This window comes from Sus scrofa, chromosome 11, assembly GCF_054392235.1.
Source record: "Sus scrofa isolate SSC_HxYL_T2T_F1_AM1 chromosome 11, Sscrofa_HxYL_maternal_Yorkshire_Landrace_v2.0, whole genome shotgun sequence".
Classification (NCBI taxonomy): Eukaryota; Metazoa; Chordata; class Mammalia; order Artiodactyla; family Suidae; genus Sus; species Sus scrofa.
Genome location: NC_139393.1, coordinates 25,181,810 through 25,208,245, shown reverse-complemented (window position 1 = coordinate 25,208,245; position 26,436 = coordinate 25,181,810). Strand labels below are relative to the sequence as shown.

At 42.7% G+C, this 26,436-nt stretch overlaps 1 protein-coding gene across 13 annotated transcripts in view; it reads left to right on the top strand.

The window, feature by feature from the left end:
* The window catches only part of AKAP11 (A-kinase anchoring protein 11), a 50,423-nt gene that overhangs the window by 10,122 nt on the left and 13,865 nt on the right, over positions 1-26,436 (top strand). For 11 of the 13 annotated variants that reach the window (XM_084981851.1, XM_084981845.1, XM_084981847.1 and 8 more), the window contains 7 exons: positions 3,362-3,471; positions 10,133-10,249; positions 13,587-13,634; positions 15,605-15,739; positions 17,317-17,581; positions 18,423-22,920; positions 24,298-24,453. In XM_084981851.1, the coding sequence (XP_084837977.1) occupies positions 3,412-3,471; positions 10,133-10,249; positions 13,587-13,634; positions 15,605-15,739; positions 17,317-17,581; positions 18,423-22,920; positions 24,298-24,453 (5,279 nt within the window). In that variant the 5' untranslated portion in view covers positions 3,362-3,411. The remainder of the gene's footprint in view (positions 1-3,361; positions 3,472-10,132; positions 10,250-13,586; positions 13,635-15,604; positions 15,740-17,316; positions 17,582-18,422; positions 22,921-24,297; positions 24,454-26,436) is intronic. The other 2 variants (XM_084981856.1, XM_084981849.1) reach the window with 1 other exon arrangement.

Below are 26,436 nucleotides of genomic sequence, written 5' to 3'. Positions count from 1 at the left end.
GTGTACTGCACCTGCTGCTTTATAAGCTCTCTTTAGAAGCCTGGCTGCTCCAAGAGCAGCGTTTCCTTTGATGAATTCCCAGAAGTAGAATTGGTGTGTCATTGGATAGGAATATTTTTACGGTCTTGACGTGCATTCCCAAACCGCCTTCCGGAAAAGTGGTGCTGGTTTACTCGGGGGCTGAGTTTGAGAGTTGCGCTTTTCTGGAACCCTTGTGTCGGCCTCTTTATTTTATGTTTTATATGAAGTTTGAGGCAAGTCCAGTTGCCTCCGAGGGTTTCTGGCAGTCGATGAGAACTCTGCGGGTTAAAAGGAGAGGGAGCTGGCCTGGGACAAAGAAGAGGGTTCTTTTCTTGCTTTGGTCACGTAAACCTTTGTATGCACAGCTTTTTTTTTTTTTTTTTTGAGAATTTTGGTCTTCTTGATAATCTTGGTCCATGAGTAAATATTTTAATTTTCCTTTTACCTACATTTTACAGTTTCTGAAGTGCCTCTTATAAATTATTTTCCATTTGATTCTTACAATAAACTCATCCAGTAAATAAGGTAATATACATCTTATATACCCAGATAATATACATGGGGGACACAGGTGCAGAGATAGTGCAGTTTACCTGGAGGAGACAAAGCCAGTGAGTGGGACACAGCCTCCCCCTCCTGCATCCCAGTGGAGCTCTCTTTATCTTGTGCTGGTGGCTCCTCCCTTGCAATCCTGCTTGAATTCCAGTTGGTAATCAAGTTTTATTGTTAAAGAGACCAATAGGATTTCTCTTAATTCAAAATAAAATAGAATTATTTATTTGTCTAAATTCTTTGTGTCAAAATTAGAATCTAGAAATCTCCAAAGGACATGCACACACGCACACCTCAGTTTTATCTTTACAGTGAAAAACCATAAAATGAGAACTCAACTAAAATTTAGGGTTTTTTTTTGCAGTTCTCCTGGGGACCAGGTTGAAGTTTAGTTTTGCATGTAAATCTCTTCATAAATTTATATGAAACAAATGTCTTGAAAGCCTCAACTGGGTCATTCTTGTTTTTTTTTTTTTTTTTTTTTTTAGGGCCACACCTGTGGCATGTGGAGGTTCCCAGGCTAGGGGTTGAATCAGAGCTGTAGCCCTGGCCTACACCACAGCCACAGCAACTCAGGGATCTGAGCTGCGTCTGCAACCTACACCACAGTCCATGGCAGCACCAGATTCTTTTTTTGTTTTTGTTTTTGTCTTTTCTAGGGCCGCTCCCGCAGCACATGGAGGTTCCCAGGCTAGGGGTCTAATCGGAGCTGTAGCTGCCGGCCTAGGCCAGAGCCACAGCAACTCGGGATCTAAGCCGCGTCTGCAATCTACACCACAGCTCACGGCAACGCTGGATCCTTAACCCACTGAGTGAGGTCAGGGATCAAACCTGCAACCTCATGGTTCCTAGTTGGGTTTGTTAACCGCTGAGCCATGACGGGAACTCCCAGCACCCGATTGTTAACCCACTGAGTGAGGCCAGGGATTGAACCTGCGTCCTCATGGTTGGTAGTCAGATTCATTTCTGCTGAGCCACGACGGGGAACTCCTTCAACTAGGGTCATTCTTGATAAGACCAGTTTGATGGAAACTAAGCATTTCTTAAATCTTTATTTATTTTTTATTTTATTTTTTGTCTTTTGTCTTTCTAGGACCACACCCGCAGCATATGGAGGTTCCCAGGCTAGGGGTTTAATCCAAGCTGTGGCTGTTGATCTACACCACAGCCAGATCCTTAACCCACTCTGCAAGGCCAGAGATCGAACCTGCCTCCTCACGGTTCTTAGATTCGTTTCCTCTGCACCATGACGGGAAATCCTTAAATCTTTATTGATTCAGATTTTAAAATTAGTAGCAATTTAGAATTCAGTTCTCATTCCAATCTTGTACTGTAATGAAACATTCTCCTTCTAGGGCTCTGATCTGAAAGTCCAGGCTATATTTACCTTGTTTTCTTCTGTATCTATAGCATCTGATGCAAGTGTATTTTGAATGAAGAGACAAGTTACTGTGGATATTGGGTGGTTAATGCCTAAGTTGATTTAAGCTCCCGAAGATACTTCATTAGAGCATGGATAAAAGCTAAGCTTTAGTTTTAGAGTTTCTTGCAAGGAGGGTTGTGTGTGTGTGTGTGTGTCTGCCTGTGTGTACACATGTGTGCATGTTTTAAATACTACAGTATTAATCATTTAACTTGGATGTTTTTGAACTCTAGTCATTGGTATGCTGATAAGATTGCTGTATAAGGGATTTGTTTTTATCTGACTTCAGTTGCTATGTACAGATTTCATGGTCTCATTTGTATATTAAATATTTAACCTTTCTGCCCAAGAAATAATATCTAGAGCATTCATATTTGATGTAGGGATAGAGTGACTTTCAGGAGACAAGAAGACTGGGATTCTTTTTGTGAAATTCTCTGTTACAGATTTTTAAAAGAGTGTCCTTATTTCTTATTGAGGCTTTCAAATATTTTCTTATTAATAACAAAAGGGCAGTGAGGGGAGTTCCTGTCGTGGCGCAGTGGTTAACGAATCCGACTAGGAACCATGAGGTGGCGGGTTCGGTCCCTGCCCTTGCTCAGTGGGTTAATGATCCGGCATTGCCGTGAGCTGTGGTGTAGGTTGCAGACGCAGCTCGGATCCCACGTTGCTGTGGCTCTGGCGTAGGCCGGTGGCTACAGCTCCGATTCAACCCCTAGCCTGGGAACCTCCATGTGCCGCGGGAGTGGCCCAAGAAATAGCAACAACAACAACAACCAACAAAAAGAGAAGAAGACAAAAAAAAAAAAAAAAGAAAAAAAAGACAAAAGAAGAAAAGGGCAGTGAGATTGACTTGCTGGGGGTATACTACGTTATAATAATTTTGAACCTAAAAAGATTTTTATAATAATTTGGTATCTCATTAAGTTGCCAATATTCATGTTTTTCAAATATGTTGGGTTGCTTAATAAATTTTTATGTCTGAGAATTTTTGTTTTTAATGATTGAATTTAAAGAAGTTTTTTTAGGAGTTCCCGTTGTGGCTCAGTGGTTAACGAATCTGACTAGGAACCATGGGGTTGCGGGTTCGATCCCTGGCCTTGCTCAGTGGGTTAAGGATCCGGCATTGTCGTGAGCTGTGGTGTAGGTCACAGACGAGGCTCAGATCCTGAATTGCTGTGGCTGTGGTGTAGGCCGGCAGCTGCAGCTACAATTGGACCCCTAGCCTGGGAACCTCCGTATGCCGTGGGAGCGGCCCTAGAAAAGGCAAAAAGACCAAAAAAAAAAAAAAAGTTTCGTAAGGGCAAAATGCTAGTCTAAATCACTAGGTGAATAACTTGTTTTCTTTTAATATTTTTTCTTTAGGTCTTTTATGGATTAACTCTTCATTGATTCCATACAACAGCAATATAGTTATGGCGACCTTCCCGACTTTCAGAAACAGTCACTTGAAAACTAGAGCATCGGTCAGAAAAGTAAGTTCACTGTATGAGATTCCTTTTAGTGGTAGTTTTAATAAAAATGTTGATCATCAGTTTTTGAAGTCAAAGTCTTATTGAGTAACTCTGCTGTGTTATTCCTGTTTCTAAATGAATCTTACTGAAATTAGTAACAAGATACTTCAGAGATTGGCATATGGGAACATAGTGATATGAAATCATAAAGAATGACCTTTATTTCCAAAGATCACCACGTCTCCCCTTTTCTTCTCAATAGATAGTTTTCTGTCTTTTCTCTAGCAACTTAAGCATCAGGTGTGACTGTACAGCTTTATCCCACAGTATTCATTCATTCACTCACAAGTATAAGTCTGAGTGCTGCTTACATGCCAGGCTCTATGCTGGGTATTGGATGGATAATCAATAGTGAAATAATTAAATGTGATTACTGACCTTTCTGCTTTCTAGTCTGAGGAACCCTCTCTCTTTTCTTCTCTTGAGATGATTTGGTTACCTTTTCATTTCTTGTCATTTTTTTGGGGTGTTACTTAAAGGACGAAAGGAGAGTGGATGCTCCCGGAGGATGGTTAGGATCCTTCGTGAACCCTTTGTCTTGCTTCCTCCTCTCATTACATGACACTGTTGACAGGTCCTTACACGTTAAGACGGCCTCTGACTTCTTTCGTTGCAGCTTTTTTCTTTTCTTTTCTCTATTCCTGTCTCATTTGCACATCTTCCTTCTAGCTTCTAATTGTTAGTGTTTTTGTATGCTGCTAGGCCTGGTTTTTCATTTACTCATTTCTTCAAAGATCTAAGAGATGTTTGGGTTTGACTGCTAACTGCAGGAGAGTGGTTGTCAAATCTAAAGGTGCTTTTTGCAAAGTTGGAAAACAGAAAGTAAGCTTGTTTTTAATAGTGTGGTAATTACATTTCTAAGTAATATGCCTCGTGTGTTTTCAGGCACCTTTAAACGTAATAGGTCTGCTTTTCAATTTGACAGAAAGCACAATAAAAGCTATTTTCTCCATATTTTTACTTTTTGGAAACTGTCGTATATTACACTTTTTTTGGTTAGCAATTGGACCCATAGCTTCAAATTAATACTTCAGTTGTACGGATTGCTTTAAATTAATAAAGATTATTAAAAATTAAGAAATACGTATATACAAAATATAGTAATGAACTCATGATCTTGTTCTTCAAGCATTAAATTATATACCTATTTGACTTGTATTTATCAATATATTCCTGAGATAAGGAATTGGGTGTCACAACTGAAACTTTGTACTATTGATTTAATATCTTTGTTAATCACATTATCCATATTCGGCCATGGTTAAGATTTGGTTTGAATTCACTTGAATACTTGGAAAAGGTTTTAGGTAAAAATATGTGAATCTAAATATTACATACTGTTTGTATGTGTGTCATGCAGACTCTTAATACCACTTTTGATGCCTTTACTTGGTATAGCTGAATGATAAAAAAAAAAAAAATCCCTATTGACTATTGTGGAAATGAAAAGATAGACTTGAATTCTCTAGATTTCACTTTACTGTGCATAAAATATAAAGATACATTGATTCCATATATTAGTGATCTCCTGTGATAATTTGTCTTTTTCTCCCTGACTTACCTCACTTAGTATGATAACTTCGGGTCCATCTCTGTTGCTGCAAATGACATTACTTCATGCTTTTTTATGGCTGAGTAATAGTTCGTTATATAAATGTACAACATTCTTTATCCATTCCTCTGTTGATGGACTCTTATGTTTACCGAAGGGGAAACGTGGGAGGGGAGGGATAAATTAGGGGGTTGGGATTGATATATATGTACACACTACGATATGTAAGATAGATGAGTCACTAGGCCCCACTGTATAGCACAGGGAAATTTCCGCAGTACTGTGTATTAACCTCTATGGGAAAAGAATCTGAATAGGAATGTGTATGTATATATGTACGTATAACTGATTTACTCTGCCGTGCACCTGAAATTAACCCAACTTTGTCAGTCAACTATATTTGAATTTTTTTAAAAAGATACATCAAATATTTATTGGGAATCAAGTATTATGAAAATCAGAAAGCCATACTTTTTACTTCATTAATATTTTCTAATATTTTATTACGAAAAATTTCAAGCATATAGAAAAATGAAAACCATAGTACATTTACACATAAACCTGCGTGATAGCCATCCAGATTCAAAAGTTGATAGTTTGTATTTTGTTTTATTTCTTTTTTTTTTTTTTTTTTTGCTATTTCTTGGGCCGCTCCCGAGGCATATGGAGGTTCCCAGGCTAGGGGTCGAATTGGAGCTGTAGCCACTGGCCTACGCCACAGCAACGCGGGATCCGAACTGTGTCTGCAACCTACACCACAGCTCTCAGCAACGCCGGATCGTTAACCCATTGAGCAAGGGCAGGGACCGAACCTTCAACCTCATGGTTCCTAGTCGGATTCGTTAACCACTGCGCCACGACGGGAACTCCTTTGTTTTATTTCTGTGTGTGTGTCTGTGTATTTTTTGACAGAACCATTTAAAAGTGCATGGTCCTTTTTTTCTTTTTTTTTTGCCCTTTAGGGCCTCAGTCACGGCATATGGAGTTTCCCAAGCTAGGGGTCAAATCAGAGCTGCAGCTGCTGGCCTACACCACGGCCACAGCAATGCAGGATCTGAGCTGCATCTTCAGCGTACACCACAGCTCACGGCAACGCCGGATCCTTAACCCACTGAGCAAGGCCCGGGATTGAACCAGCAACCTCGTGGTTCCTAGTCGGATTTGTTTCTGCTGAGCCACAAGAAGAACTTTTTTTTTTAAAACTATAGTTGGTTGACAGTGTTATGTTAGTTTCAGGTGTAGACCTTCAGATTCTTTTCCTTTATAGGTTATTACAAGGTATTGACTTCTAATAGTTCTCTGTGCTATACAGTAAATCCTTGGGGAAGTTACATCTTAATGTCTTTTCACCCCAGATTACTTGAGCATGTCTCTCCCAGGAATAACACCATGCTGCCGTATAACAATGATGCCATTATTGCATCCAAGAAAATCAAATGTACTCTCCTTATATCTACTACCTAGCCCTATTCAGATTTCCTTAATACTGCTAAAATCTATCTTATAGTGCTTCCTCCCATTTTGGAGTCCATGTAGGCTCCTGTTGCATGAGATGTTGTGACTTCTTTCTACTTTTTTGGTCTGAGATTCTCCTCATTAAAAAAAAAAAAAAAAATTCAAGCCTGATTTGTTGAATAGATCAGGCCATTTTCTTGAACAGTGTTGCACATTCTGGATTTGTCTGGCTTTTTTCTTACAGCGCTCTTTAATCTGTTGTTCTTTCCCCTGTATTTCATAAAAACTAAAAGTTAGGTGTAAAGGCTTAAGTTAGATTCAGGTGAAATGTTTTTAGCAAGAATACTTTAAAGGATGATGGGAGGACAGAATTTCAGGTTTTTTGTGATGAGTGATACACAAATTGATCATTTGATTAATGTAGTAAGTGTGAGAGCTATCTGTTTTAAAAGTGTATACTCTGTGTTTTAGTTAGCAGATAGTCTAGGGGATAATACTTGGTTGTGTGCAAATGCTGTTTTTTTCCAACTTTCGTCTAATGTTTTTGGCATCCCTGGATGCCCCTTTTCTGAATCTGTTATTTCCTGAAAGTTGCAGGATGGTGATGACCAGTTTTCAGGTTAATGATTTGGTGGAATCATTACTGCCAATGGAAGCAAGTGAGTTTCTTTCCCTTCTTTCCTTCCTTCATTTGCATTGCTCTGGACACATGGATTTTAAAAATTTTCTATTTTCCAACCTTTTATTTGTTTGTAGTCATTTATTCATTTATTTCATTCGCTCCGATTGTCCCAAACTTGGTCCCAGGGTACCTCTCCAGGCTGATGCTGGAGTCTTTTTGTCTCAGGCTCACAATGTTTTGATTGCTTCCTTGCTTTCTAGTCTAAGAGTGACCCCGTTTCACTTCCTGCCTTATCGTCCTCAGACCAGGAATCGGCTGTTTCTCCAGAGAACCCCTGAATAGTGTTTAGACATCAAGGTCTGGGTACTAGCAGTACCTGTTGCTGTCACAGTTGATATTGATGGCTCATGGTCCCATTTCACGTTTCACCTTTTTTCCTTTCATATTTTTTGTCCTTTTTTGAGTCAATGTTCCTGTCTTAGCCTGCAAACTCCCGCTTGTGTGTATTGTATGGGCGTACATACACACTTCCCTTTTGAAACCGAGTGACAGAGACTACAGACGTTATTTCACTTCTCTTCTTAATGTCACATCACGCTTCTCTCACGAACATCAGCGTGATTTCCAGGCCTCAGAAGATCATTAGTTCACTAACGCTGTCTAACGTACAGTCCAGACCCAGTTTCTCCGATTGTCCCAGCTATCCTTGTTACTCTTCCCCTGTCTCTCATCTGGGATCCAAGCAACGGTGACAGTGTGTGTTTGGGCGTTGTGTCTCTTTGGTCTCCCGCAGTCTAGACCATTTCACTGATGTAAATGCTTTTCTCGTGACGGCGGATCTTTGGAAGCATCTATACCAGTTATCTCATAGAATAGCCCCATATTTTGAGTTCCTCTGTTTTCCCTGTGGTTAGGTTGAGAAGGACCACCTCCAGGGTGACGCCATGGTCCTTCTCCTCTGTCACATCATAGGTGCATATTGTTAATGCCAGGCTTGACCGGGCAGCTAAGGTTGTACCCACTGGATATCTCCAATAGAAAGACATAGTCCCTTTGTAATTAACCATGTTACTAAGTTATCTGTAGAATGCTGCTGCACCACAGCGTGACTTGTTCCCCAGTAGCATTTAACCCAGTGGATGATGATCCATTGATAATCTTTTCCTACATCAGCAATTACATTGGGAGTTACAAATGGAATTTTTTAATTTTGTCATTCTGCCCGTATTTGCTAGCCAGCATTCTAATGTAAAGGAGCGCTCTTCTCCAGCTTCTACCCTTTCGTCTGTCTCTCTCTCTCTTTTTTAAATTTTTCAATTTTTTGGCTGCACCCATGGCAAATGCAGGTTCTCAGGCCAGAGACTGCATCCGGGCTGCAGCTGCAACCTACACCACAGCTGCAGCAATGCTGGATCCTTTAACTCATGGTGTGGGCTCGGATCCGACCTGTGCCTCCACAGAGACCTGAGCCACTACAGTTGGATTCTTAACCCACTGCACCACAGCAGGAACTCCTTATCTGTCTCTTTTGACAGAGTTGGAGTTTTTTTTTTTTTTTTAAATTCGGTTGTTATACTCCATTACCATTTTTATTCTTTTGATGCCGAGATTATCCCAAATGTGGCCAGTGAGCATGCCTTCAGGTTGGCTTGTGTTCTTTTGAAAAACTCAGTTTCTGGGCACTTCCTTGCATTCTGTCACAGTAAGATGTTGTAGCTGCACTTCATACTTTTATGCCTCAGAGCTGGAATCAGCCATTTTCTGAAGGAGTTCTAGTTCTCTTAATTGGTGAATGGAATTTAGAAACCAGAATCTGGGTGCTGGGTATGTTCATTGCTACCAGGGATTATTGCTTCTAGGATCTATCAATGGAAAAATGTAATTCATACATGTAAAGAAGCTTGAGTTCATGTTGAATGTTCAAATGTAACATTACATTTTCATTATGTGCCTCTCTTAGACTGAAGGTTTCCACTAATTTTTAATATATTAAGATTAGCAAACATTATACATAAGTGTACATATTACATGTAAGGTACTGAAATTTGAGGAAATTAATTGAATAAAAGACAACCTTTTTTTTTTTTTTTTGTCTTTTTGTCTTTTGTTTTATGGCTGTACCTATGACATATGGAAGTTCCCAGACTAGGGGTCGAATCAGAGCTGTAGCTGCCGGCCTACACCACAGCCACAGCAACATGGGATCTGAGCTGCATCTGCGACCTACACCACAGCTCATGGTAATGCTGGATCCTTAACCCACTGAGTGAGGCCAGAGATTGAACCTGCATCCTCATGGATACTAGTCAGATTGTTTCCTTGGAGCCACAGCGGAACTCCTAAGAGACTGTCTTTGACCTTAGTAATTTGGTTTAATGGTTAGCAATGACGAATATATGAAAACAGTAGTTATGATAATTGTAATATCAATTAAATGATCTTAATGTGCGAACAATACAGTAGGAACTTTGGGAGAGATTTGTTATGACTAAGGGCGGGGAAAATCACAGGTCTTGGCATGAGTAGGATTTCTACAGGGAAACATTGGGGAGTATGGACTTTTTTTTTTTTTTTTTTCTGGTCTTTTTAAAGGGCCGCACCTGTGGCATATGAGGTTCCCAGGCTAGGGGTCCAGTTGGAGCTGTAGCTGTCGGCTACCCCACTTATATAAATTGTTGCTTCTGTTTTGCCAGTGACTTGGAAATGAGATAACGCCATCTGTTAGGCTTTAGTGCCGGGCGAGAGTAAGAGGACCTGGCTGAGGGCCTCCGAGTCTTCCAGTGGGTTGGATGCCTGGGCTGTGGTCTGCATTTTGAGCATGTGTATGTCTCCTTTCCCCCTTTCTTAGTTCCTCTCAGCTGAAGTGAGTTCTTCACTGGAAAGGTGTCCAGTGAACATTCATGGCAGAGTTAGTGACACTCCATCTAACCCGTCTCCAGGATCTTCTACCTTGTCTTAGAATTAAATAAATTAAGAATATCTTGTATTTTCAGAGCTTCAGTGAAGATGTGTTCCAGTCTGTAAAGTCTTTATTGCAGAGCGAGAAGGAACTATGCAGCGTATCAGCAGAGGACTGTTTAAAGCAGGATGAACATGCCGGTTTGACTGAGGTTTGACATTTTCCTTTCTGTACCCTTTTCTGATACAGCACAGTGTATTTTCATGCATCTTTGTGGCACCACCTAAGATCTTTGCATATTAACACACGTGTGAGAAGTACGAGTTTTATTTTATTGTTTATTATTTATTGTTTATTTTTTTGCTTTCTGGGGCCGTACCTGCGGCATAGGGAGGTTCCCAAGCTAGGGGTCCAACTGTAGCTGCAGCTGCCTGCCTACACCACAGCCACAGCAACATGGGATCTGAGCCGAGTCTGTGACCTACACCACAGCTCATGGCAATACCGGATCCTTCACCCACTGAGCAAGGCCAGGGATCAAACCCACAACCTCATGGTTCCTAGTTGGATTCGTTTCCACTGTGTCACGATGGGAACTCCAGAGAAGTACCAGTTTTAAAACCTCCTAACATAATCATTTTAGTGTATAACGAACACAGTTGAGTGCACAGATGTCACTGACCCCCCATCAGACATGCCACACTGTATTAGGTGACGTCCGTGTTTAGTAATTGGGACTCTCACACTAGAATTTTCTACTCTGAAACAAAATATATATTTATTTCTTATATTCATTTTGGGGGTTATTGTTTTCTTTTTCTTTTCTTTTTTTTTTTTTTAGGGCCACACCCCCAGCATGGGGAGGTTCCCAGGCGAGGGGTCGAATTGGAACTACACCCACAGCAATATTAGATCTGAGCTGCATCTGCGACCTATACTGAGCAAGGCCAGGGATTGAACCTGCAACCTTGTGGTTACTAGTCGGATTTGCTTCCTCTGCGCCACGGTGGAACTCCCAGTTATTGTTTTCTTAGTTAAATTCAGTGCTTTGATTCAACATGAAAAAGTAGTCATGCATTTATTTTAAGATTAAGATATTTATCACGTAGGGATAAGGTTTGCTCACCTGTTTCTCTGCTGCTTCAGTATTTCCAGTCTTTGTTTGAATTGATCGCTATGAAAAGGAGTAAAATTTCTTCTTACAATATAACCATGGTCCAGCAATTCATTTATGTTACCAGATTTTTTTGGTTTTGGGTCATTGAAGCTCAAAATTGATAAGTACGTTGATTAAAAAAATTTTTCTTTTGAAATCAAAGATCTAACTAAAAAAACCCCTTTGATTATTGTTTTTAGGAATGACTTTCCTTTCATGACCTTGAGAAACTATGTTTAAGTAGATCCATAGGGTGGGGAGGTCCCCTTTGAGGCCTGTCATGACCTTGACCTGAGCCCCTCTTTTGGGGCAGCTCCCTGCTGTGGCTCTTGGCTGTTCTTCTCTTTGTTATCCGTTTTTACTTTATTTTAGTAAAGCCAAGCCACTCCTAATCTCAGCTGTTGCCAAGCCTGACAAGTCTGTGTCCTCTGCCCTCCAACAGTGTTCCAGCTGCTCACGCAGGGCCTCTCCAAGCCCACATTCCTTGATCAATGGGAAATAAAAAAATTCCTGGCCCCTTCAAAACCCTATGCCAGCTTATTTCCTCTTTGTGTTCAGTAAAAGGAAACTTGAAAGAATAGAAGGAATTTCTGTCTCACTTTAGGATTTATATACCTCTTTTTGAAGAAAGGAAGGGAATTCGTCATTTGAGTGTCTCTTTGTTTTTTTGCTTTTTGCTTTTTTAGCTCTTTGCTATTGAGTGCCTATGATGTGCCAGGCAGTTTCCTCCACATTATCTGATTAACCCTCACACCTGTGGGGGAGAAGGTTGTGGTGCCCGAAGTTATTAACTCCTCCCACAGGTTAATAACCTACCTGGTCACCGGGACATTAAGTAACATTTCTGTGAAGGAGTGGCCATAATTACTGAGAATAAAAATTCTGGAGTAATCTAAGATTCTGACTTGCTTTTGAATCCTCAGAAAGAGATCCAACATATTTTGAATGTTCTTTATATTTTGACTAAGCTGTTTTTCCTTTAATTCTTGAGAGTTGATTATCCATGTTGGTACTATTGAAGTATTTCATGTTTTTCGTCACAGTACTTGCTTAGTAGACAGTTTACTAGGCTGTCTTCAAGTGGACAAGATTTCTTTCCTGTTTTTTTTGTTTTTTTTTTTTGTCTTTTTGCCTTTTCTAGGGCCGCTCCCTTGGCATATGGAGGTTCCCAGGCTAGGGGTCGAATCGGAGCTGTAGCCACCAGCCTACGCCAGAGCCACAGCCATGCAGGATCCGAGCCGCGTCTGCAACCTACACCACAGCTCACGGCAACGCCGGATCCTTAACCCACTGAGTGAGGCCAGGGATCGAACCCGAAACCTCATGGTTCCCAGTCGGATTCTTTAACCACTGCGCCACGACAGGAACTCCAACAAGATTTCTTCTTATGATGCCAGCGACATAAAGGGGATATAACTTTTTAAAACAATACTTTTTTCAGGTTATAAAGCTATATGTATTCCATATCGAAAAAGAAGAAATATTGTAGGCCTAAAAAAGAAAATGACTGTCCTTAATCCTGTGAATTAGAGAAGAAAAAACTACAGGGGAAACAAAAGTAGAGAAAAACACGATCACTTATAATTGTGCCAGGGAGAGTTAATCACTGCTTATAACGTGGTATATTGTCTCCCAGTACTGTTTTCCACTCTATGTCATTTTTCTGTAACTTATCCTTTTTACTTAATAATGGACATTGCTTCGGGCCATTAGATTTTCTTTAGAAATTTAATTTATATAAACTTCTGCAGGGAAATCTCTATGTAAAGGCGCTGAAGGAAGTAAATGACACTATCGCAGAGAGTCAATCAGGAGGTAGCCTTGTAGGTGTCCAGGGAAAGCCTGTCTGCGGAGGCGGCGCTTAGGTTGGAACCTGGAGGAAGAGGAGCGAGGCCCGCAGATATCCAGGGTCTAGAGATCCAGGTTGACAGGGCAGTGCTCTGACCCAGAGAAGGGGCCCATGTAAATGAATGGAAGCCGGGGAAAGTCGAAGATACCAGCCAAGCCAGAGTCTCGGGGCTTCCACTAGGACTTTGCATGGAAAAGCTTTTGGCAGGGAGGTGACAGGATAAGCCCCGGGGGCAGGTGGGAGAGAGGATCGAGGTTGTGCGGTGAGAAGTGGCAGGAAGGGGGTGTCTGTGAGGTTCGTTCGGGGACTGGAATTGATGGACGGTGCTACTGAAGGGGCTGTGGCGGGCGTGCAGGAAACTGATTACGGAGCCAGATCTTTGGGGAAAACCCTCTGTGATCCTCTTTGAAAAAAGGGATCATCCTGTCCACGGCCGTCCGCATTTTAGCGCTTCATGTGCTTTCTGTCTGTTTCTCTGCTCTGTCAACAGTCTAAATGAGACAGGACTTAACGCTAATGGAGCTTTGTCCCTTTTTTATTCAGGTCACATTTCTAGGTTTTAATGAAGAAACAGATGCTGCTCACATCCAGGTATGGTCCATTGATCGAACTGGAAAGGCCTATGAGAGATTATTTGGGAGCCTGGAAAATTTGCCGAATTAGCCCCAAATTGACATTCCACTCTTCAGTTACCATTTCTTTTCTTTTTTTTTTTTTTGTCTTTTGTCGTTTGTTGTTTGTTGTTGTTGTTGTTGCTATTTCTTGGGCCGCTCCCGCGGCATATGGAGGTTCCCAGGCTAGGGGTCCAATCGGAGCTGTAGCCACCAGCCTACACCCCAGCTCACAGCAACGCCGGATCGTTAACCCACTGAGCAAGGGCAGGGACCGAACCCTCAACCTCATGGTTCCTAGTCGGATTCGTTAACCACTGCGCCACGACGGGAACTCCCAGTTACCATTTCTATTTAGAGCTGAAAGATGACACCTGAGCTCAGCTTTTGAGTGTGCCTTGGACATTTTCACTGAGTATCCTTGTTATGAAAGCAGGGTTAGGTTAGGAGACCACGTGAAGTCATTTATCTGAGAAGATTGCAGACCGTAGAATGGAAGACGTGTCTTATTATTTGAATAATTTTTTTTTTTTTTTTTTTTTTGTCTTTTTGTCTTTTGTTGTTGTTGTTGTTGTTGTTGCTGTTTCTTGGGCCGCTCCCTCGGCATATGGAGGTTCCCAGGCTAGGGGTCGAATTGGAGCTGTAGCCACCGGCCTATGCCAGAGCCACAGCAATGCGGGATCCGAGCCGCGTCTGCAACCTACACCACAGCTCAGGGCAACGCTGGATCGTTAACCCACTGAGCAAGGCCAGGGACCGAACCTGCAACCTCATGGTTCCTTGTCGGATTCGTTAACCACTGCGCCACGATGGGAACTCCTGAATGATTTTAATAATCTGTCTTCAACAGTCTTATTTGTGTTTTCAGTTGAGACAGAGTTAAACTTAAAAGATAATATTTGTAACATGTCCCAATGAACCAGTGCAAAAAATTTTAGCCTTTTTGCTTGAGGCAGGTTATTTATTATATTTATAACTGACAGTTGAGATTAGAATCAGCAAAGGAAAAGCTGCACAACTATGTGAAGAGGAGTTGACACTCGGGTAGATGTGGGAGGCGTACTCTTTTTTCACCTGGTGCTGCTGCTGAAAATGTGTGATTGCCTTGTTTCCTCTCGTGGCAGTCAAGTGTCTCCTAGCAGCAAAAGCACCACTGATCACTTCGTTATAGATCGTGCCCATTGGGTGGGGGTGAAGGAAAACTCTGCCCTTGCCTGAAGGAAATGGTTTAGACAGAAGGCACAAGAGAAAATACGGGCCTGAGACTGTAAGGCTGAAAAGAGAAGTATGCTGAGTCTTCCAGCTCATACTCTACTTCCTATTTAAGCAGTACTGAGAAAACCATGTTGATAAAGAAAAGTACTCAATGAAGGGTCAGAGCTGTTGATAATTCTTAAACTGGGCCACATGGTTGCATAAAAAAGGCGAATGAGAAGAAAAAACAAAGGCGTTTTCTTTTCCTTTACATCTTCATAAAATTTTCCCTAGAGTCTAATATAACACCTTAGAGAAGACAGACAGACAAATAGACTTGGATTCTACAAATATGTAACTTAGGATCCCCAAAAGTGTATTCTGTAGGTAGGAATCCTATATGAAAAGTTTGGTGGTTCAACTTGGGGACTGCAGGGTGACGTTTGCAGCTAAAAACTGTTAGATGCCTAATGGTCCTGGTTGTGTGAGGTGCCGTATAAAATTTTGTTACAGCTTGGTATCTTTGTGTTTAAAAGCTATAGAAATAGCCATTGAAGTAATACTTTGGCACATTTTATTTCTGAGTTTTTAAAAAATTGATTGTGGCTAATAAACCATGTATGTTAACTATTATGAACTGGAAAATTCATTAACTAGTAGACCTTATGATGTTTTTTTTAATAGGGCCACATTATAGGAACTTGAACAAAAGCGGTATGCTGCAGTGTTATTTACTGTGTCATTGCTTTAAATTAGGATTTGGCTGCAGTTTCTTTGGAACTTCCAGATCTTCTGAATTCATTGCACTTCTGCAGTCTAAATGAAAATGAAATGATTTGTATGAAGGATATAAATAAATCATCAGATATAAACAGTGGCCCTCTAAATCAGGTAACTTTTATGTATCATTTCTAATGAGCTTTTTGGCAAAGTTTACAGTGACGCTTGATTGACAGTGTTAAACATTATTATTATTATTTTTTGGTCTTTTGTCTTTTTTTTAGGGCCATCCCTGTAGCATATGGATGTTCCCAGGCTAGGGGTCAAATTGGAGCTGTAGCTGCCGGCCTACACCACAGTCACGGCAATGCCAGATCCTTAACGCACTGAGTGAGGCCACGGATTGAACCCGAAACCTCATGGATGCTAGTCAGGTTCACTAACCGCTGAGCCATGACGGGAACTCTGAGAGTGTTACACTTTTAAATGCTAGGATGCTATCACAAGGAAGTATGGTTCATACGACATCTAACTCATGAGCTTTGAAATCACTGAAGGATAAAATAATTTTGGTCATAGCTGTAAATTAGATTTTCTATGTGTGAGGCTCCATAAATGGTATGCAAGTACATTTTTTTTCCTAAAGATTCATTATTTCTGGATTTCTTGAACTTGTACCTGTGTATAAGTCATAGGAAATTTTCCCTTTTATGGCCAATTCTAAATTTATGTAATTATTGTGCCGTATATTTTAGAGAACATACTTTAACTCATCTTGTGGTTAAAAAAAATTCCATGTAAAATAGATATCTGAGGATGTGTTCTTTATTTATAAATGAAAATGTCACCATTTCAGACATTATCAGTTTTACAACATTGAACATTTTAGTTCTTTACTAAGAATTTGTCCGTAATACATCAAAGAAAAATGCTTTGCGTGTTTTTCCTTTTAAATATTGAATTAGTAGTTTTAAAATTTGGATTACTTGTTCCTTCAAATATAAAAGACTGTTGTGTTCATTATGAGGTTTACAAGTAAAAGTAGAACTGCTCTCTTCATTTCCTGAATTGTCTTCATTTAATTTACTTTATTTGCTAGGATACAAGAGGTAATTCGCTATTTTATCTAATTTCTAGTTTTTTGACTAGGTCATTTGCCAATATTTGCTTTTTAAAAAATTGTATGTGTGGGCAAAATCTGACTTTTACTTTTAATCAAAGCTATAATCATTATTATACATTGAAACACTAGGGGAATTTAGGTAAAGGGAGCGGACAGTTCCTTTATGCTAAGAGAGGATGTGGTGTCGTGCTGCAATGGAATACAGAAAGACGGGGACCTGGTTCCTGCCCTAAGGCAGTGCACAGTGTAGTTGGTGAACCTGGTGCATGATTAAATAAGAAATTTATTATTGTACTGCTTGTACAGTAATCCAGGAAAACATAATTGCCAAAAGAATGGATAGTAACTTCTGTAACGTTTAAGGGGAGAGAATAGGAAGACTTTGAAAATCCGAATAAGAGAAAGATGGGGAGAAAAAGAGAGTGGAAAGTAAGAGAAGTGTTGTGGAGCCAGAATGAAGAAAAGAATTCAGCATTACCAAATCAGGGAGCCTTTCATGATGCATGTGCTGCCTTTTTTTTTTTCCTTTCTTTTCTTTCTGAGATTGTGTTATTTCTAGGCCTCACTTCCAGGTCATGTTTTTATGTATACTTTTGAAATTAAAATGACTTTTATCTTTCCCAAGAGTCATCATTCTGGAATGCTTTGTGTCATGAGAGTGTCACCTACCTTACCAAGACTCAGAATCGACTTCATCTTTAGTCTCCTAAGTAAATATGCTACGGGTATAAGATACACCCTGGACACCTATTTGCATCAGAAGCGCCAACTCGAGGCTGCTAATGAAGATGATGACGATACTAACCAGTCGGTGTCTTCCATCGAAGACGACTTTGTCACTGCTTTTGAGCACTTAGAGGAGGAAGAGACCTCCCAGCCATATCATGATGGTTTGTCCTTTACTAGACTTCTTCTGGAAGTAGAGGATTAAGGTTTAAAGTTGAGTTTGAAAAGTTTTAAGGCAGACATGTTGGGGTGAAATTTCTTTTGGAAATTTGATCAAGTCGAAGCATTTAAACCCCCTCCCTTTTTTTCTGTTGGAGGAATTAATTTTCTTGTGATTTTGAAGGTCATTGTTACCTAGTTTTAGCTTTGCTCTCTCTTCTTATTTAGGTAGTGCTGTTGAAGCACTGTTTCCCTCATGACCCTAAGCGTTTGGAACATGGCCTGAGTTCAAATTAGAGAAGAGTTAGCTGGCAGAGTCACCTAAAAATTAGTGTTTTCAACACATGCGACAGCATGCTAAGTGTTCCATACACCAGATTCCCGGATGTGGGGTAAAATGAAAATAGCGTAGTGAAAGGTGTATTTGCCTTTTGTGGGGGGTGGGGGGGAGGTCTTTTTAGGGCCGCACCCACGGCATATGGAGGTTCCCAGGCTAGGGGTCAAATTGGAGCTGTAGCCGCTGGCTACACCAGGGCCACGCCAGGTCCAAGCCACATCTGTGACCAATACCCCAGCTCCCGGCAGTGCCGGATCCTTAACCCTCTGAGTGAGGCTAGGGGTTGAACCTGTGTCCTCATGGATGCTAGTCAGGTTCATTTCCGCTGCACCACGATGGGAACTCCTGTACTCGCTTTTACGTGCAACTTGGGGTGAATCTGTTAAAACAAGAAGATGCTTATGGTACCAAGAAGTATTTCATGTGTCAAGTTTATTTATTCCCATTGATTTAAGTAATTAAAAAATTCTGTTCAAGAATACTTTCATCACTTAATTCTTTTTCTGTAGGAAGAAACATTACTGCACTAAGGAGCCATTGTGATGCTGCTTCTCAGACGACTTCTGGTCACCATTTAGAAACCCGTGATTTCAGAGTTCTGGTTGGCTCCGGGCGGCAGAAATCATTGGCTAAACCGCCTAGTTCTTTCGCAAATATTCTGGGGCATAAAGAACTGCCTTCTGTGAAAACTTCAGTCACGACATCAATTTCTGAGCCTTGGGTCCAAAGGAGCTTCTACAGGTCATCTGCTGCGACAGATAAAGGCAGTGACGCACAGAAAACCTTGTTCCCTTCTTCTCCCACCTACTCGTCTGAGTCAGAGAGCTCGAGTCCAAGTCCGGTTATTTTCTTGGATGAAGAGGGATATCAAAAAAGTTTAAAAGCAAAACTCGAGTTACCGAAAATTCCTGTGATGAAAGATGATATTGAGGATTCAGACTCAGAAGTAAGTGAATTTTTTGATAGTTTTGATCAGTTCGATGAACTAGAGCAAACTTTAGAGTCTGCGTGTCCATCTCTCAAAGATCCTGCCTCCGGGAAGCCACCGCAGAAGAAAGGGCACAAACACGAAAAACTGTGCTCCGTAACCACTACAATGAATCCTCAAAAATTCAAGTTTGATCGTCCGGCTCTGCCAGCTAATGTTAGGAAACCAACTCCTCGTAAACCAGAATCCCCTTACAGTAACCTGCGTGAAGCTCCAGACTCTCCCCGCCCGGTGAGGGCTTCCGGGGAGGACAGTGGCTTGTTCAGCCCCATTCGCTCCTCTGCCTTCAGTCCTCTCGGAGGCTGTACGCCTGCTGAATGTTTTTGCCAAACAGATATGGGTGGAGATAGGACTCATGAAAATCACGATTCTGTTTATTACACCTATGAAGATTACGCGACTAGCCTTTCCTGTGAAGTACTGGGCTCCGTTCTTCAGGGTCAGCACCCTCATGCAACCTCAAACATGAATAGTTTTAAAAAGGGAGAAAATAAAACTGTAGCTCTTAGGCGTGGAAGCCTTGACCAAAAAGATAAATCTAAAAATAAATCCTCAGTGATCAAGGACAGCATTCAGAAGTTTGCAGCAGATCTTGTGGAGAAGAGTCTGGGCAGTGCCTTTAAAGACTTGCAGAAAGGCGTCTCTTCATGTACCAATGCCTTGTGCCAGTTAGCCCTCAGATTGACATCATCCGTTTTTCAGATGGCATTTAATGAACTGAGAAGGCAGCGTGCGTTCTCGCTGAAAGAACGTGCCATTAGCGGTCTGGCGCATTTTCTGGTGAGCGAAGCTTTCTCGAATGCCTTCAAAGACTTACAGTACGTGAAGAAGCAGATCTTTACAAACACCGTCGCCCGGTTTGCCGCAGATCTTGCCGAAGAGCTGGTTTTCGAGGGCATCATGGAGGTGTGTCAGTTTTCATATCCTCCAACACCTGCATCTCCACAGGGCTGGTCGTTTGACTATGAAGACAAAGTAGTGACGTCCTATGCAAGAGATCTGTCTGAATCTGTAATACAGGAAGCATTCATCGAGCTGTCTCAAGTCGACGTGACCTTCACACCCAAGGCAGCCGTCAGCGTTTCTACAGATAACATCACGCACGTGAGCGCAGAAAACATCACGCCGCCGACGCAGGCTTCCACACTTTGCCCTGCTCTGAGCAGTCCCACAGCTGCGGTGACAAAACCAGTGGCAGAATCTAAAAAGGAATACACGGTGCAGCAGGCCTTGTTTTGTACCTCTGGGATCGTTACTTCTATACCCGTGCCCTTGGCGGGAAGTGCCCTTCTCCCCTATCGTGTTTCATCTCAGGGGCATCAGGCAAAGTCTCCCCCATCATCTGATGCGAGTAACTTGAGTGGTGGTTCTCCCCAAGCAGGCGTGGCCGCAAAAAACAAAGAGGAGGTAGCTTGTCTCAGAAATATTTGTTTGCCTTCAGAACACAGTCCAGGCAACCAGACTGCTGTTAAACCAACTAAGGATGATACTGAAACGAAAAGCTCTTCAAAAGTAACAAGTGAGCCCGTGGCGATTGGCACCTTTTCTGCCGCGATGGTCCAGACGATAGTAAATGAAACTTTCGAATCAATGACGTCTTTCCAAGTTACAAAAACTGTGGAGGCACATCCAGATTGTGTAACGAAAACAGCACAGGGAAAAACCCCTCTCCACTGCGATCAAGCGACTCCGCCGCCGAGCGAAGCCAGCGGCGAGGACGTGTTGGCTGATCAGTTATCTAAATCTATTATTAAACATTCCATAGACAGAGGCAAACCAGTGATCCCGCAGGTCGATCAACATGCACTCCGCAGGGAAGCCTTGCCTGTTCCTGGAAAAGAGTCACCGTTGACCTTGGAAAGGATCCCCCGATTTCTCGCAGCTGAAGATCGTGTCACTCACGCCTCACTTGCAGCAGGAAAGGATCGTCGTCTGGAATGTGAAGGATCAGTGGCTCCAGGATTTTCTTTAGCGTCACCGCCACCTTGTCCAACTGGGGCCGGTCAGAAACCTGATTTGAAGGAGACGGCTAAGGACAAAGCCATGAGAAAGCCTGATTTGAATAATGCAGCCCTTGAGCCCTTGTCTTTGGGGCAGGAGACCCCCTTTCCCCAGGCACATGCTTTCTCCTCCACGGTGCTCACGTGCGCAGACGGTTTGCACGCGGAAGAGAAACGGAAAAGCAGAGACGGAAATGTGATACCCGATACTCCTCCATCCACCCCTCTCGTGCCGTCCCAGGCCGCTTCGGAGTGGGATATCAAGAAGTTAACCAAAAAGCTCAAGGGGGAATTAGCCAAAGAGTTTGCACCCGCCACACCTCCTTCCACGCCTCACAACGCGTCAGTGGGCAGTCTGTCGGAAAGCGAACAAAATACCATAGAAAAGGAAGAGTTCATGTTGAAACTCATGCGCTCTCTCTCGGAGGAAGTTGAAAGTAGCGAAGGTGAGGACCAGCCCGAAGTGGACGTGAAGCCAGAGCCCTCGGGGAAGAAAGTTCAGTTCGCAGACGCGTTAGCCACACACATCCTTTCTCTTGCAACGGAAATGGCAGCTTCCCACTTGGATAGTAAAGTCATTCAAGAGCCCAGCGGTCAAAGCCCTTGGGTAAAGGTGCACAGTCCAAGAAGCGTATCGCCTACTGTTCTCAATGGCTCCGATGAAAACTTACAAACATTATGCAATTTTGCAGGTGACATGGCCGCAGAAGTCATCACAGAAGCTGGGAAAATAGCCAGAGGGAGACGCTGTGCGCTTTTCAGGCCAAAGCGGAACAGTTGTTGTTGTGTTGATGGTGACCAAGATTATAGATCAGACGAGAAGCTGGATGTCGAGGCTCACCTGGGAGAAGGAGATGCATTTATTCTCTCCGTGCCACCAAGTTCTCGTCTGTCCGGTCTGACCTCCAAGTATCCCAGCTGCGAAAGTGTGACAGATGAGTACGCAGGGCACATTATCCAAATACTAAAACAGGAAGGTGGTAACGGTGAGTTAATCATGGACCAGTATGCCAATCGACTGGCTTATCGGTCCATTAAGTCAGGCTTACACGCAGCAGCTAAGACAGCCCAGGCGAAGGGCCGCTCCAAAACATTGCCCGTGCCAAGCTCGCCAGTGCCCCCCAACGATGACCTGTTCCTGTTCTTAAGCAGAGAACACCAGCAGGAGGTAGATCAGCAAAGACAAAGACGGGGCGGTTCCCTTTGCACAAACCAACCTCGCGACTGGACACGGGACACGTGCAGGAACGAGGGCTCAGAGCTGTATGGTTTCTCAGCCTCTCTGGCGCACCGCATAGCAAGAGATGTTCACCAAGAGCTGACGGCGTCTCCCGCGGGCTTGCCGAAATCCCTTACAGATTCTTGCCTTTATGAAAAGCACGGCTGTGACAAAGATCCCGAGTCTCGGGTCCGGCCAGAATTTTCTCAGTCTCTTCAGCCTTCCCCGCAGCATCCTGGAGCCTCCCGCAGCCCCGGCGGCGTGCGCGGGTGGGGTCCTGGCGAGAACGGCGCCCGCGCTGTGGAGCAGTATGCTCAGAAGGTGGTGGGTGACACGCTCAAGCTGAGTTTAGGGTCTGCGGTCTTGCACGCACCCGAGGCCCCGAAAGCGGCCGATCGGATCACTCACGCAGAAAAACTGTCCCCTCTGGGAGGTCAGGCTTGCAGATACTGTGACCACACAGAGCTCCATGACTGCCCTGGGAGTTCATCGCTGCCTTTTCCCAGACAGGCTTCCCGTGCTGGTGGTAAAGCAGTTTCTGATTCAAAATTGAGCAGCCTCTATGAGAAGTCGAGAGTTTTTCATCTCGATGTCCCTCAAATTCACGTGGCCCTTGACAAGAAGACCGTGCTCGCCGAGAAGATAGTCGCCGAAGCCATTGAAAAGGCCGAGAGAGAGCTGAGAGGTACCAGCCTGGTGGCGGATAGTGGCATCGGACAGGATGACGTCAGCTTTGCCGAAAGCCTCACCACGGAGATCATGGCATCTGCCATGGTCAGTGCTGGACATGCCGTGAGCAGGTACGTGTCCCGCTCCCTTAGGGTCTCAGGACAAAGGGACCAGTTCACTTGATCGTTTGTGCCTTAGGTCCTATTTGAAAGAGACTGTTTTTTTCCTCCTAAATTGACAAAAACCGTTCCCTGTTCCGTTGGCGTATGGGCTTATGTCCTACCCGTTCCTCTCATAGACATCGTCTCCTTATCCCACAGCAGCCCTTTGAGCAAGGAAGGTGTGAACCCTTTCCTGAGCTGGAAGCGAGAGTGGATCATCACAGTTCACGAAGCTGTGAACTAATGTGGGTGAAGGGGAGTCCAAGAATAGTATACGGCACATATCGAGTTATCACCATGTTAATACACTGCTCTGGGATTAGGGTTTTATTTCTTTTCACCAAGGTGAGATTTCTTACAAAGAGCATCATTTTACCACGCTGCTGTGGAGAAAGCCAAAGTTCTCCAAAAGCTTTCACCTGGCACCACTCCTCTTGACACGCCACCATCTAAGGGGACAGTTCTTTTCGATAGTCCTGCAGTGTTCTGCTCTGCAGTAACCATGTCTTAGGTTTGCCCGGTGATTCTCTAACACCTTCGTTACCTTCTTTCTCCCTGGGGAAAACCAGGACCAGCTCGCACTATTAATTTGTAGGAGTATTTTTGTTAGTCTCTCAGCAAGTGAAAGAAAATTCCTCAGGTTGAGGTGGAATTTCATGGAGCCACATGACACCCCTGGATTTTTCAGCAGCTCTTGTCAAAGCCATGACAAGCACTGCCTCTCTCTCACCTTAAGCTATCGGTCAGGGATAAACTGTCGAAGGGGCAAATGCAAGAACTGAACGGTGAATGGCATTTCTTGTGAAGATGAGAATGAAAATAGAAATGTCTTTTCATTGAGAAAAAAACGAGAAGGGTTGTGACCCCAGCTCCAAATCTTGAAGAGATCTGGCCCTTTTGATTATAAGCTTGACTTACAGTACTAGAATTCCTTGAGCTGTTTTCGTTGTTGCTGTTGTTCTGAAAGTCAAAAAAGGGGTAGTTTTTGGTGCAAGCAAAAATACTCCCTTATAAAGCCAATGGCAGACTTAGGCGCTTGTCCTTCACAGCGATGCCAGTTGAAAATATGAACTGCTTAAAGAGAATTCAGATAAAAATGATGCACTCGAGATGGATCCTCGATGAGCAAGGTAAATTAGGGATGTTAACTGGTTACGTACTCAGTGAACTTTGAAACGAATATGCCCTCCTGCACAGTCTCTTTATCGGCAGACACAAAGGGTTAGACGGACCACTAGTCTAACTCTGAACACCATTTCTTGTTTTCGTCATCTTTATCATCAAATGCATAGTCTTTTCATTCAGAATCTGATGCTTATTTTTTCCTTCTTTTCTTTTCTTTTTTAGTCCAAAAGAAATAGAAGACTTGCAATCAGCGGAGTCTTTTGGTAGCCAGCAGATGAACCTCAGTATTGGTGATGACAGCACGGGAAGCTGGTCCAATTTAAGTTTTGAGGATGAACACCAGGATGAAAGCAGCAGTTTCCATCATCTAAGTGAAAGGTAAGTGCGATTTTGTGTGTAATTGCATGGTTTAGGTACTCACACTTCAGAAGTGAGCTGTACATTTACATTGGAGTTTGATTTTAAAATGCTGAATTTGAAAACCTATTATTATTTTCAAAGCGTGTTTTATTTTTCACACCGTATTTCTAACGGTCCTGACATTTATTAAATCTGATAATTAGCCGGGCTCATTTCCTTTGAATGTGCCAAGAGTTGGTTTGAAAAGTATTTCATACATTTGATTTTATACCTTTTAAGCTTTACCTGAACATCTCACAAATGTTTGAGGAAAAAAATTTCCTGCTCACTTTAAAGAGGGTACATTTTTTTTTCTTTAAAGGATAGGAAGAAGACAGTTATCTATAAGAGGCATCGAAATGGGCCTGTAATTTTCTTGGTATCAGTTAAGGTAGTATTCGTTTTTTGTTTTTTTTTTTTGTTTTTTTTTTTGTCTTTTTAGGGCTGCACCTGCCTCATATGGAGGTTCCCAGGCTAGGGGTCGAATTGGAGCTGTAGCCCCTGGCCTATGCCACAGCCACACAGATCCGAGCCAGGTCTTTGACCTACACCACAGCTCATGGCAACGCCGGATCCTTAACCCACTGAGCGAGGCCAGGGATCGAGCCTGCGTCCTCATGGATGCGAGTCACATTCGCTTCCGCTGAGCCACAATGGGAACTCCCTAAAGTGGTATCCTTTTGGGGAAGGATTCCTTACTTGTCCATTCAGGAAACAATGTAACCTGAGCGTGTATACCTGAATGACTGCACATACCTCAGCTCATTACAAAAACAGGGCTTTGTACAGCCGAAGGCACTTCATCTATCATTTTCTTAGCGAACTTTGTTCCTAAAAACCGTTTTGGAACATCTTAGTAATTACGATACAGTCGTCTCTTACATTCTTAACTCTGTAAAGGCCTTCCTGACCAACCCACAAAATGCCCCAAACTCTTTATCCACATTACCTGATAATTGAAAATGACAAGTACTGCCTGTAAGTACTGAGCCTAGGGAGAGGAAGAGCTTCTCAGCCTGCCTCTTTCCGGTTAGGACCCATGTGGAGAGGACCCTGTGAGGCTTCCGTAGAGCAGAGCCCTTGGAATTGACTTACCAGGAGGGGGAGGTCGGAGGACTCTTGGAAGAGGGGGTGAGAAAGCTTGAGGAAAGGAGATGGCCTTTCAGCTGTTGGAACACATCATCTCAGCGTATTTTGTTTTGACGCTTGGATTTACCAGTTAGGTATTAACTGCTTTGTCATAGTTTCTTAAAATGTGACACACACCACCAATATCTTACAGACTCTAAATCCAGAAAAGGCAGGCTTTAAAACTGGGAGCAGGAAGTGGGTGTTATTTCACAGATCATCATTTGGCCCCTCCCATAACGTTGGAATAGTCACCCTCAAAATCCTTCTCTCATTCATCTCTGAGAAACAGGCTTCTAGAATTTCCCTGAGGGTTGATGCTTACGGAATTCTGGGGTAAAAGCAGGAAGACTAGGGTTAGAGGCTAGTGGCATTACGAGGACTGTAGCCCGTTGGACGGCTTGGTATGGAATGTTAACTGACTTGAAGAAAAGAGGGAGGCACCTGCCAGGGTCTGTCCTTGGTCCTTCCTCTCGAGCATTACTTTAGCAGTGAGGCAAACACTCCGATATTTTGTAATTTTTGTAATTTTGTAATTTTTTTCTTTGCTTAGATAATCATTGTATTAATAGAAGTAAATATAGTGTTTAAGATGATTAATTTTCTCTTGCTCTTTGGCTCACAGCTGTCTGTCCATTCGGTATTTCCATATATTCTCATTTTTGGTTTGTCTGGCAATAGACTACATGGGCAAAACTCTGGTTGGTGTAATGGTTTGATGATAGAGCTATATTTGTTTGAACTTAATGTTGAAAAGACTGATCAGTTTTAACATTTATTCACTAATGCATTGTGGATTGTGACAGTTTGATAGTGCTAGGGTTCCTGGGGTCC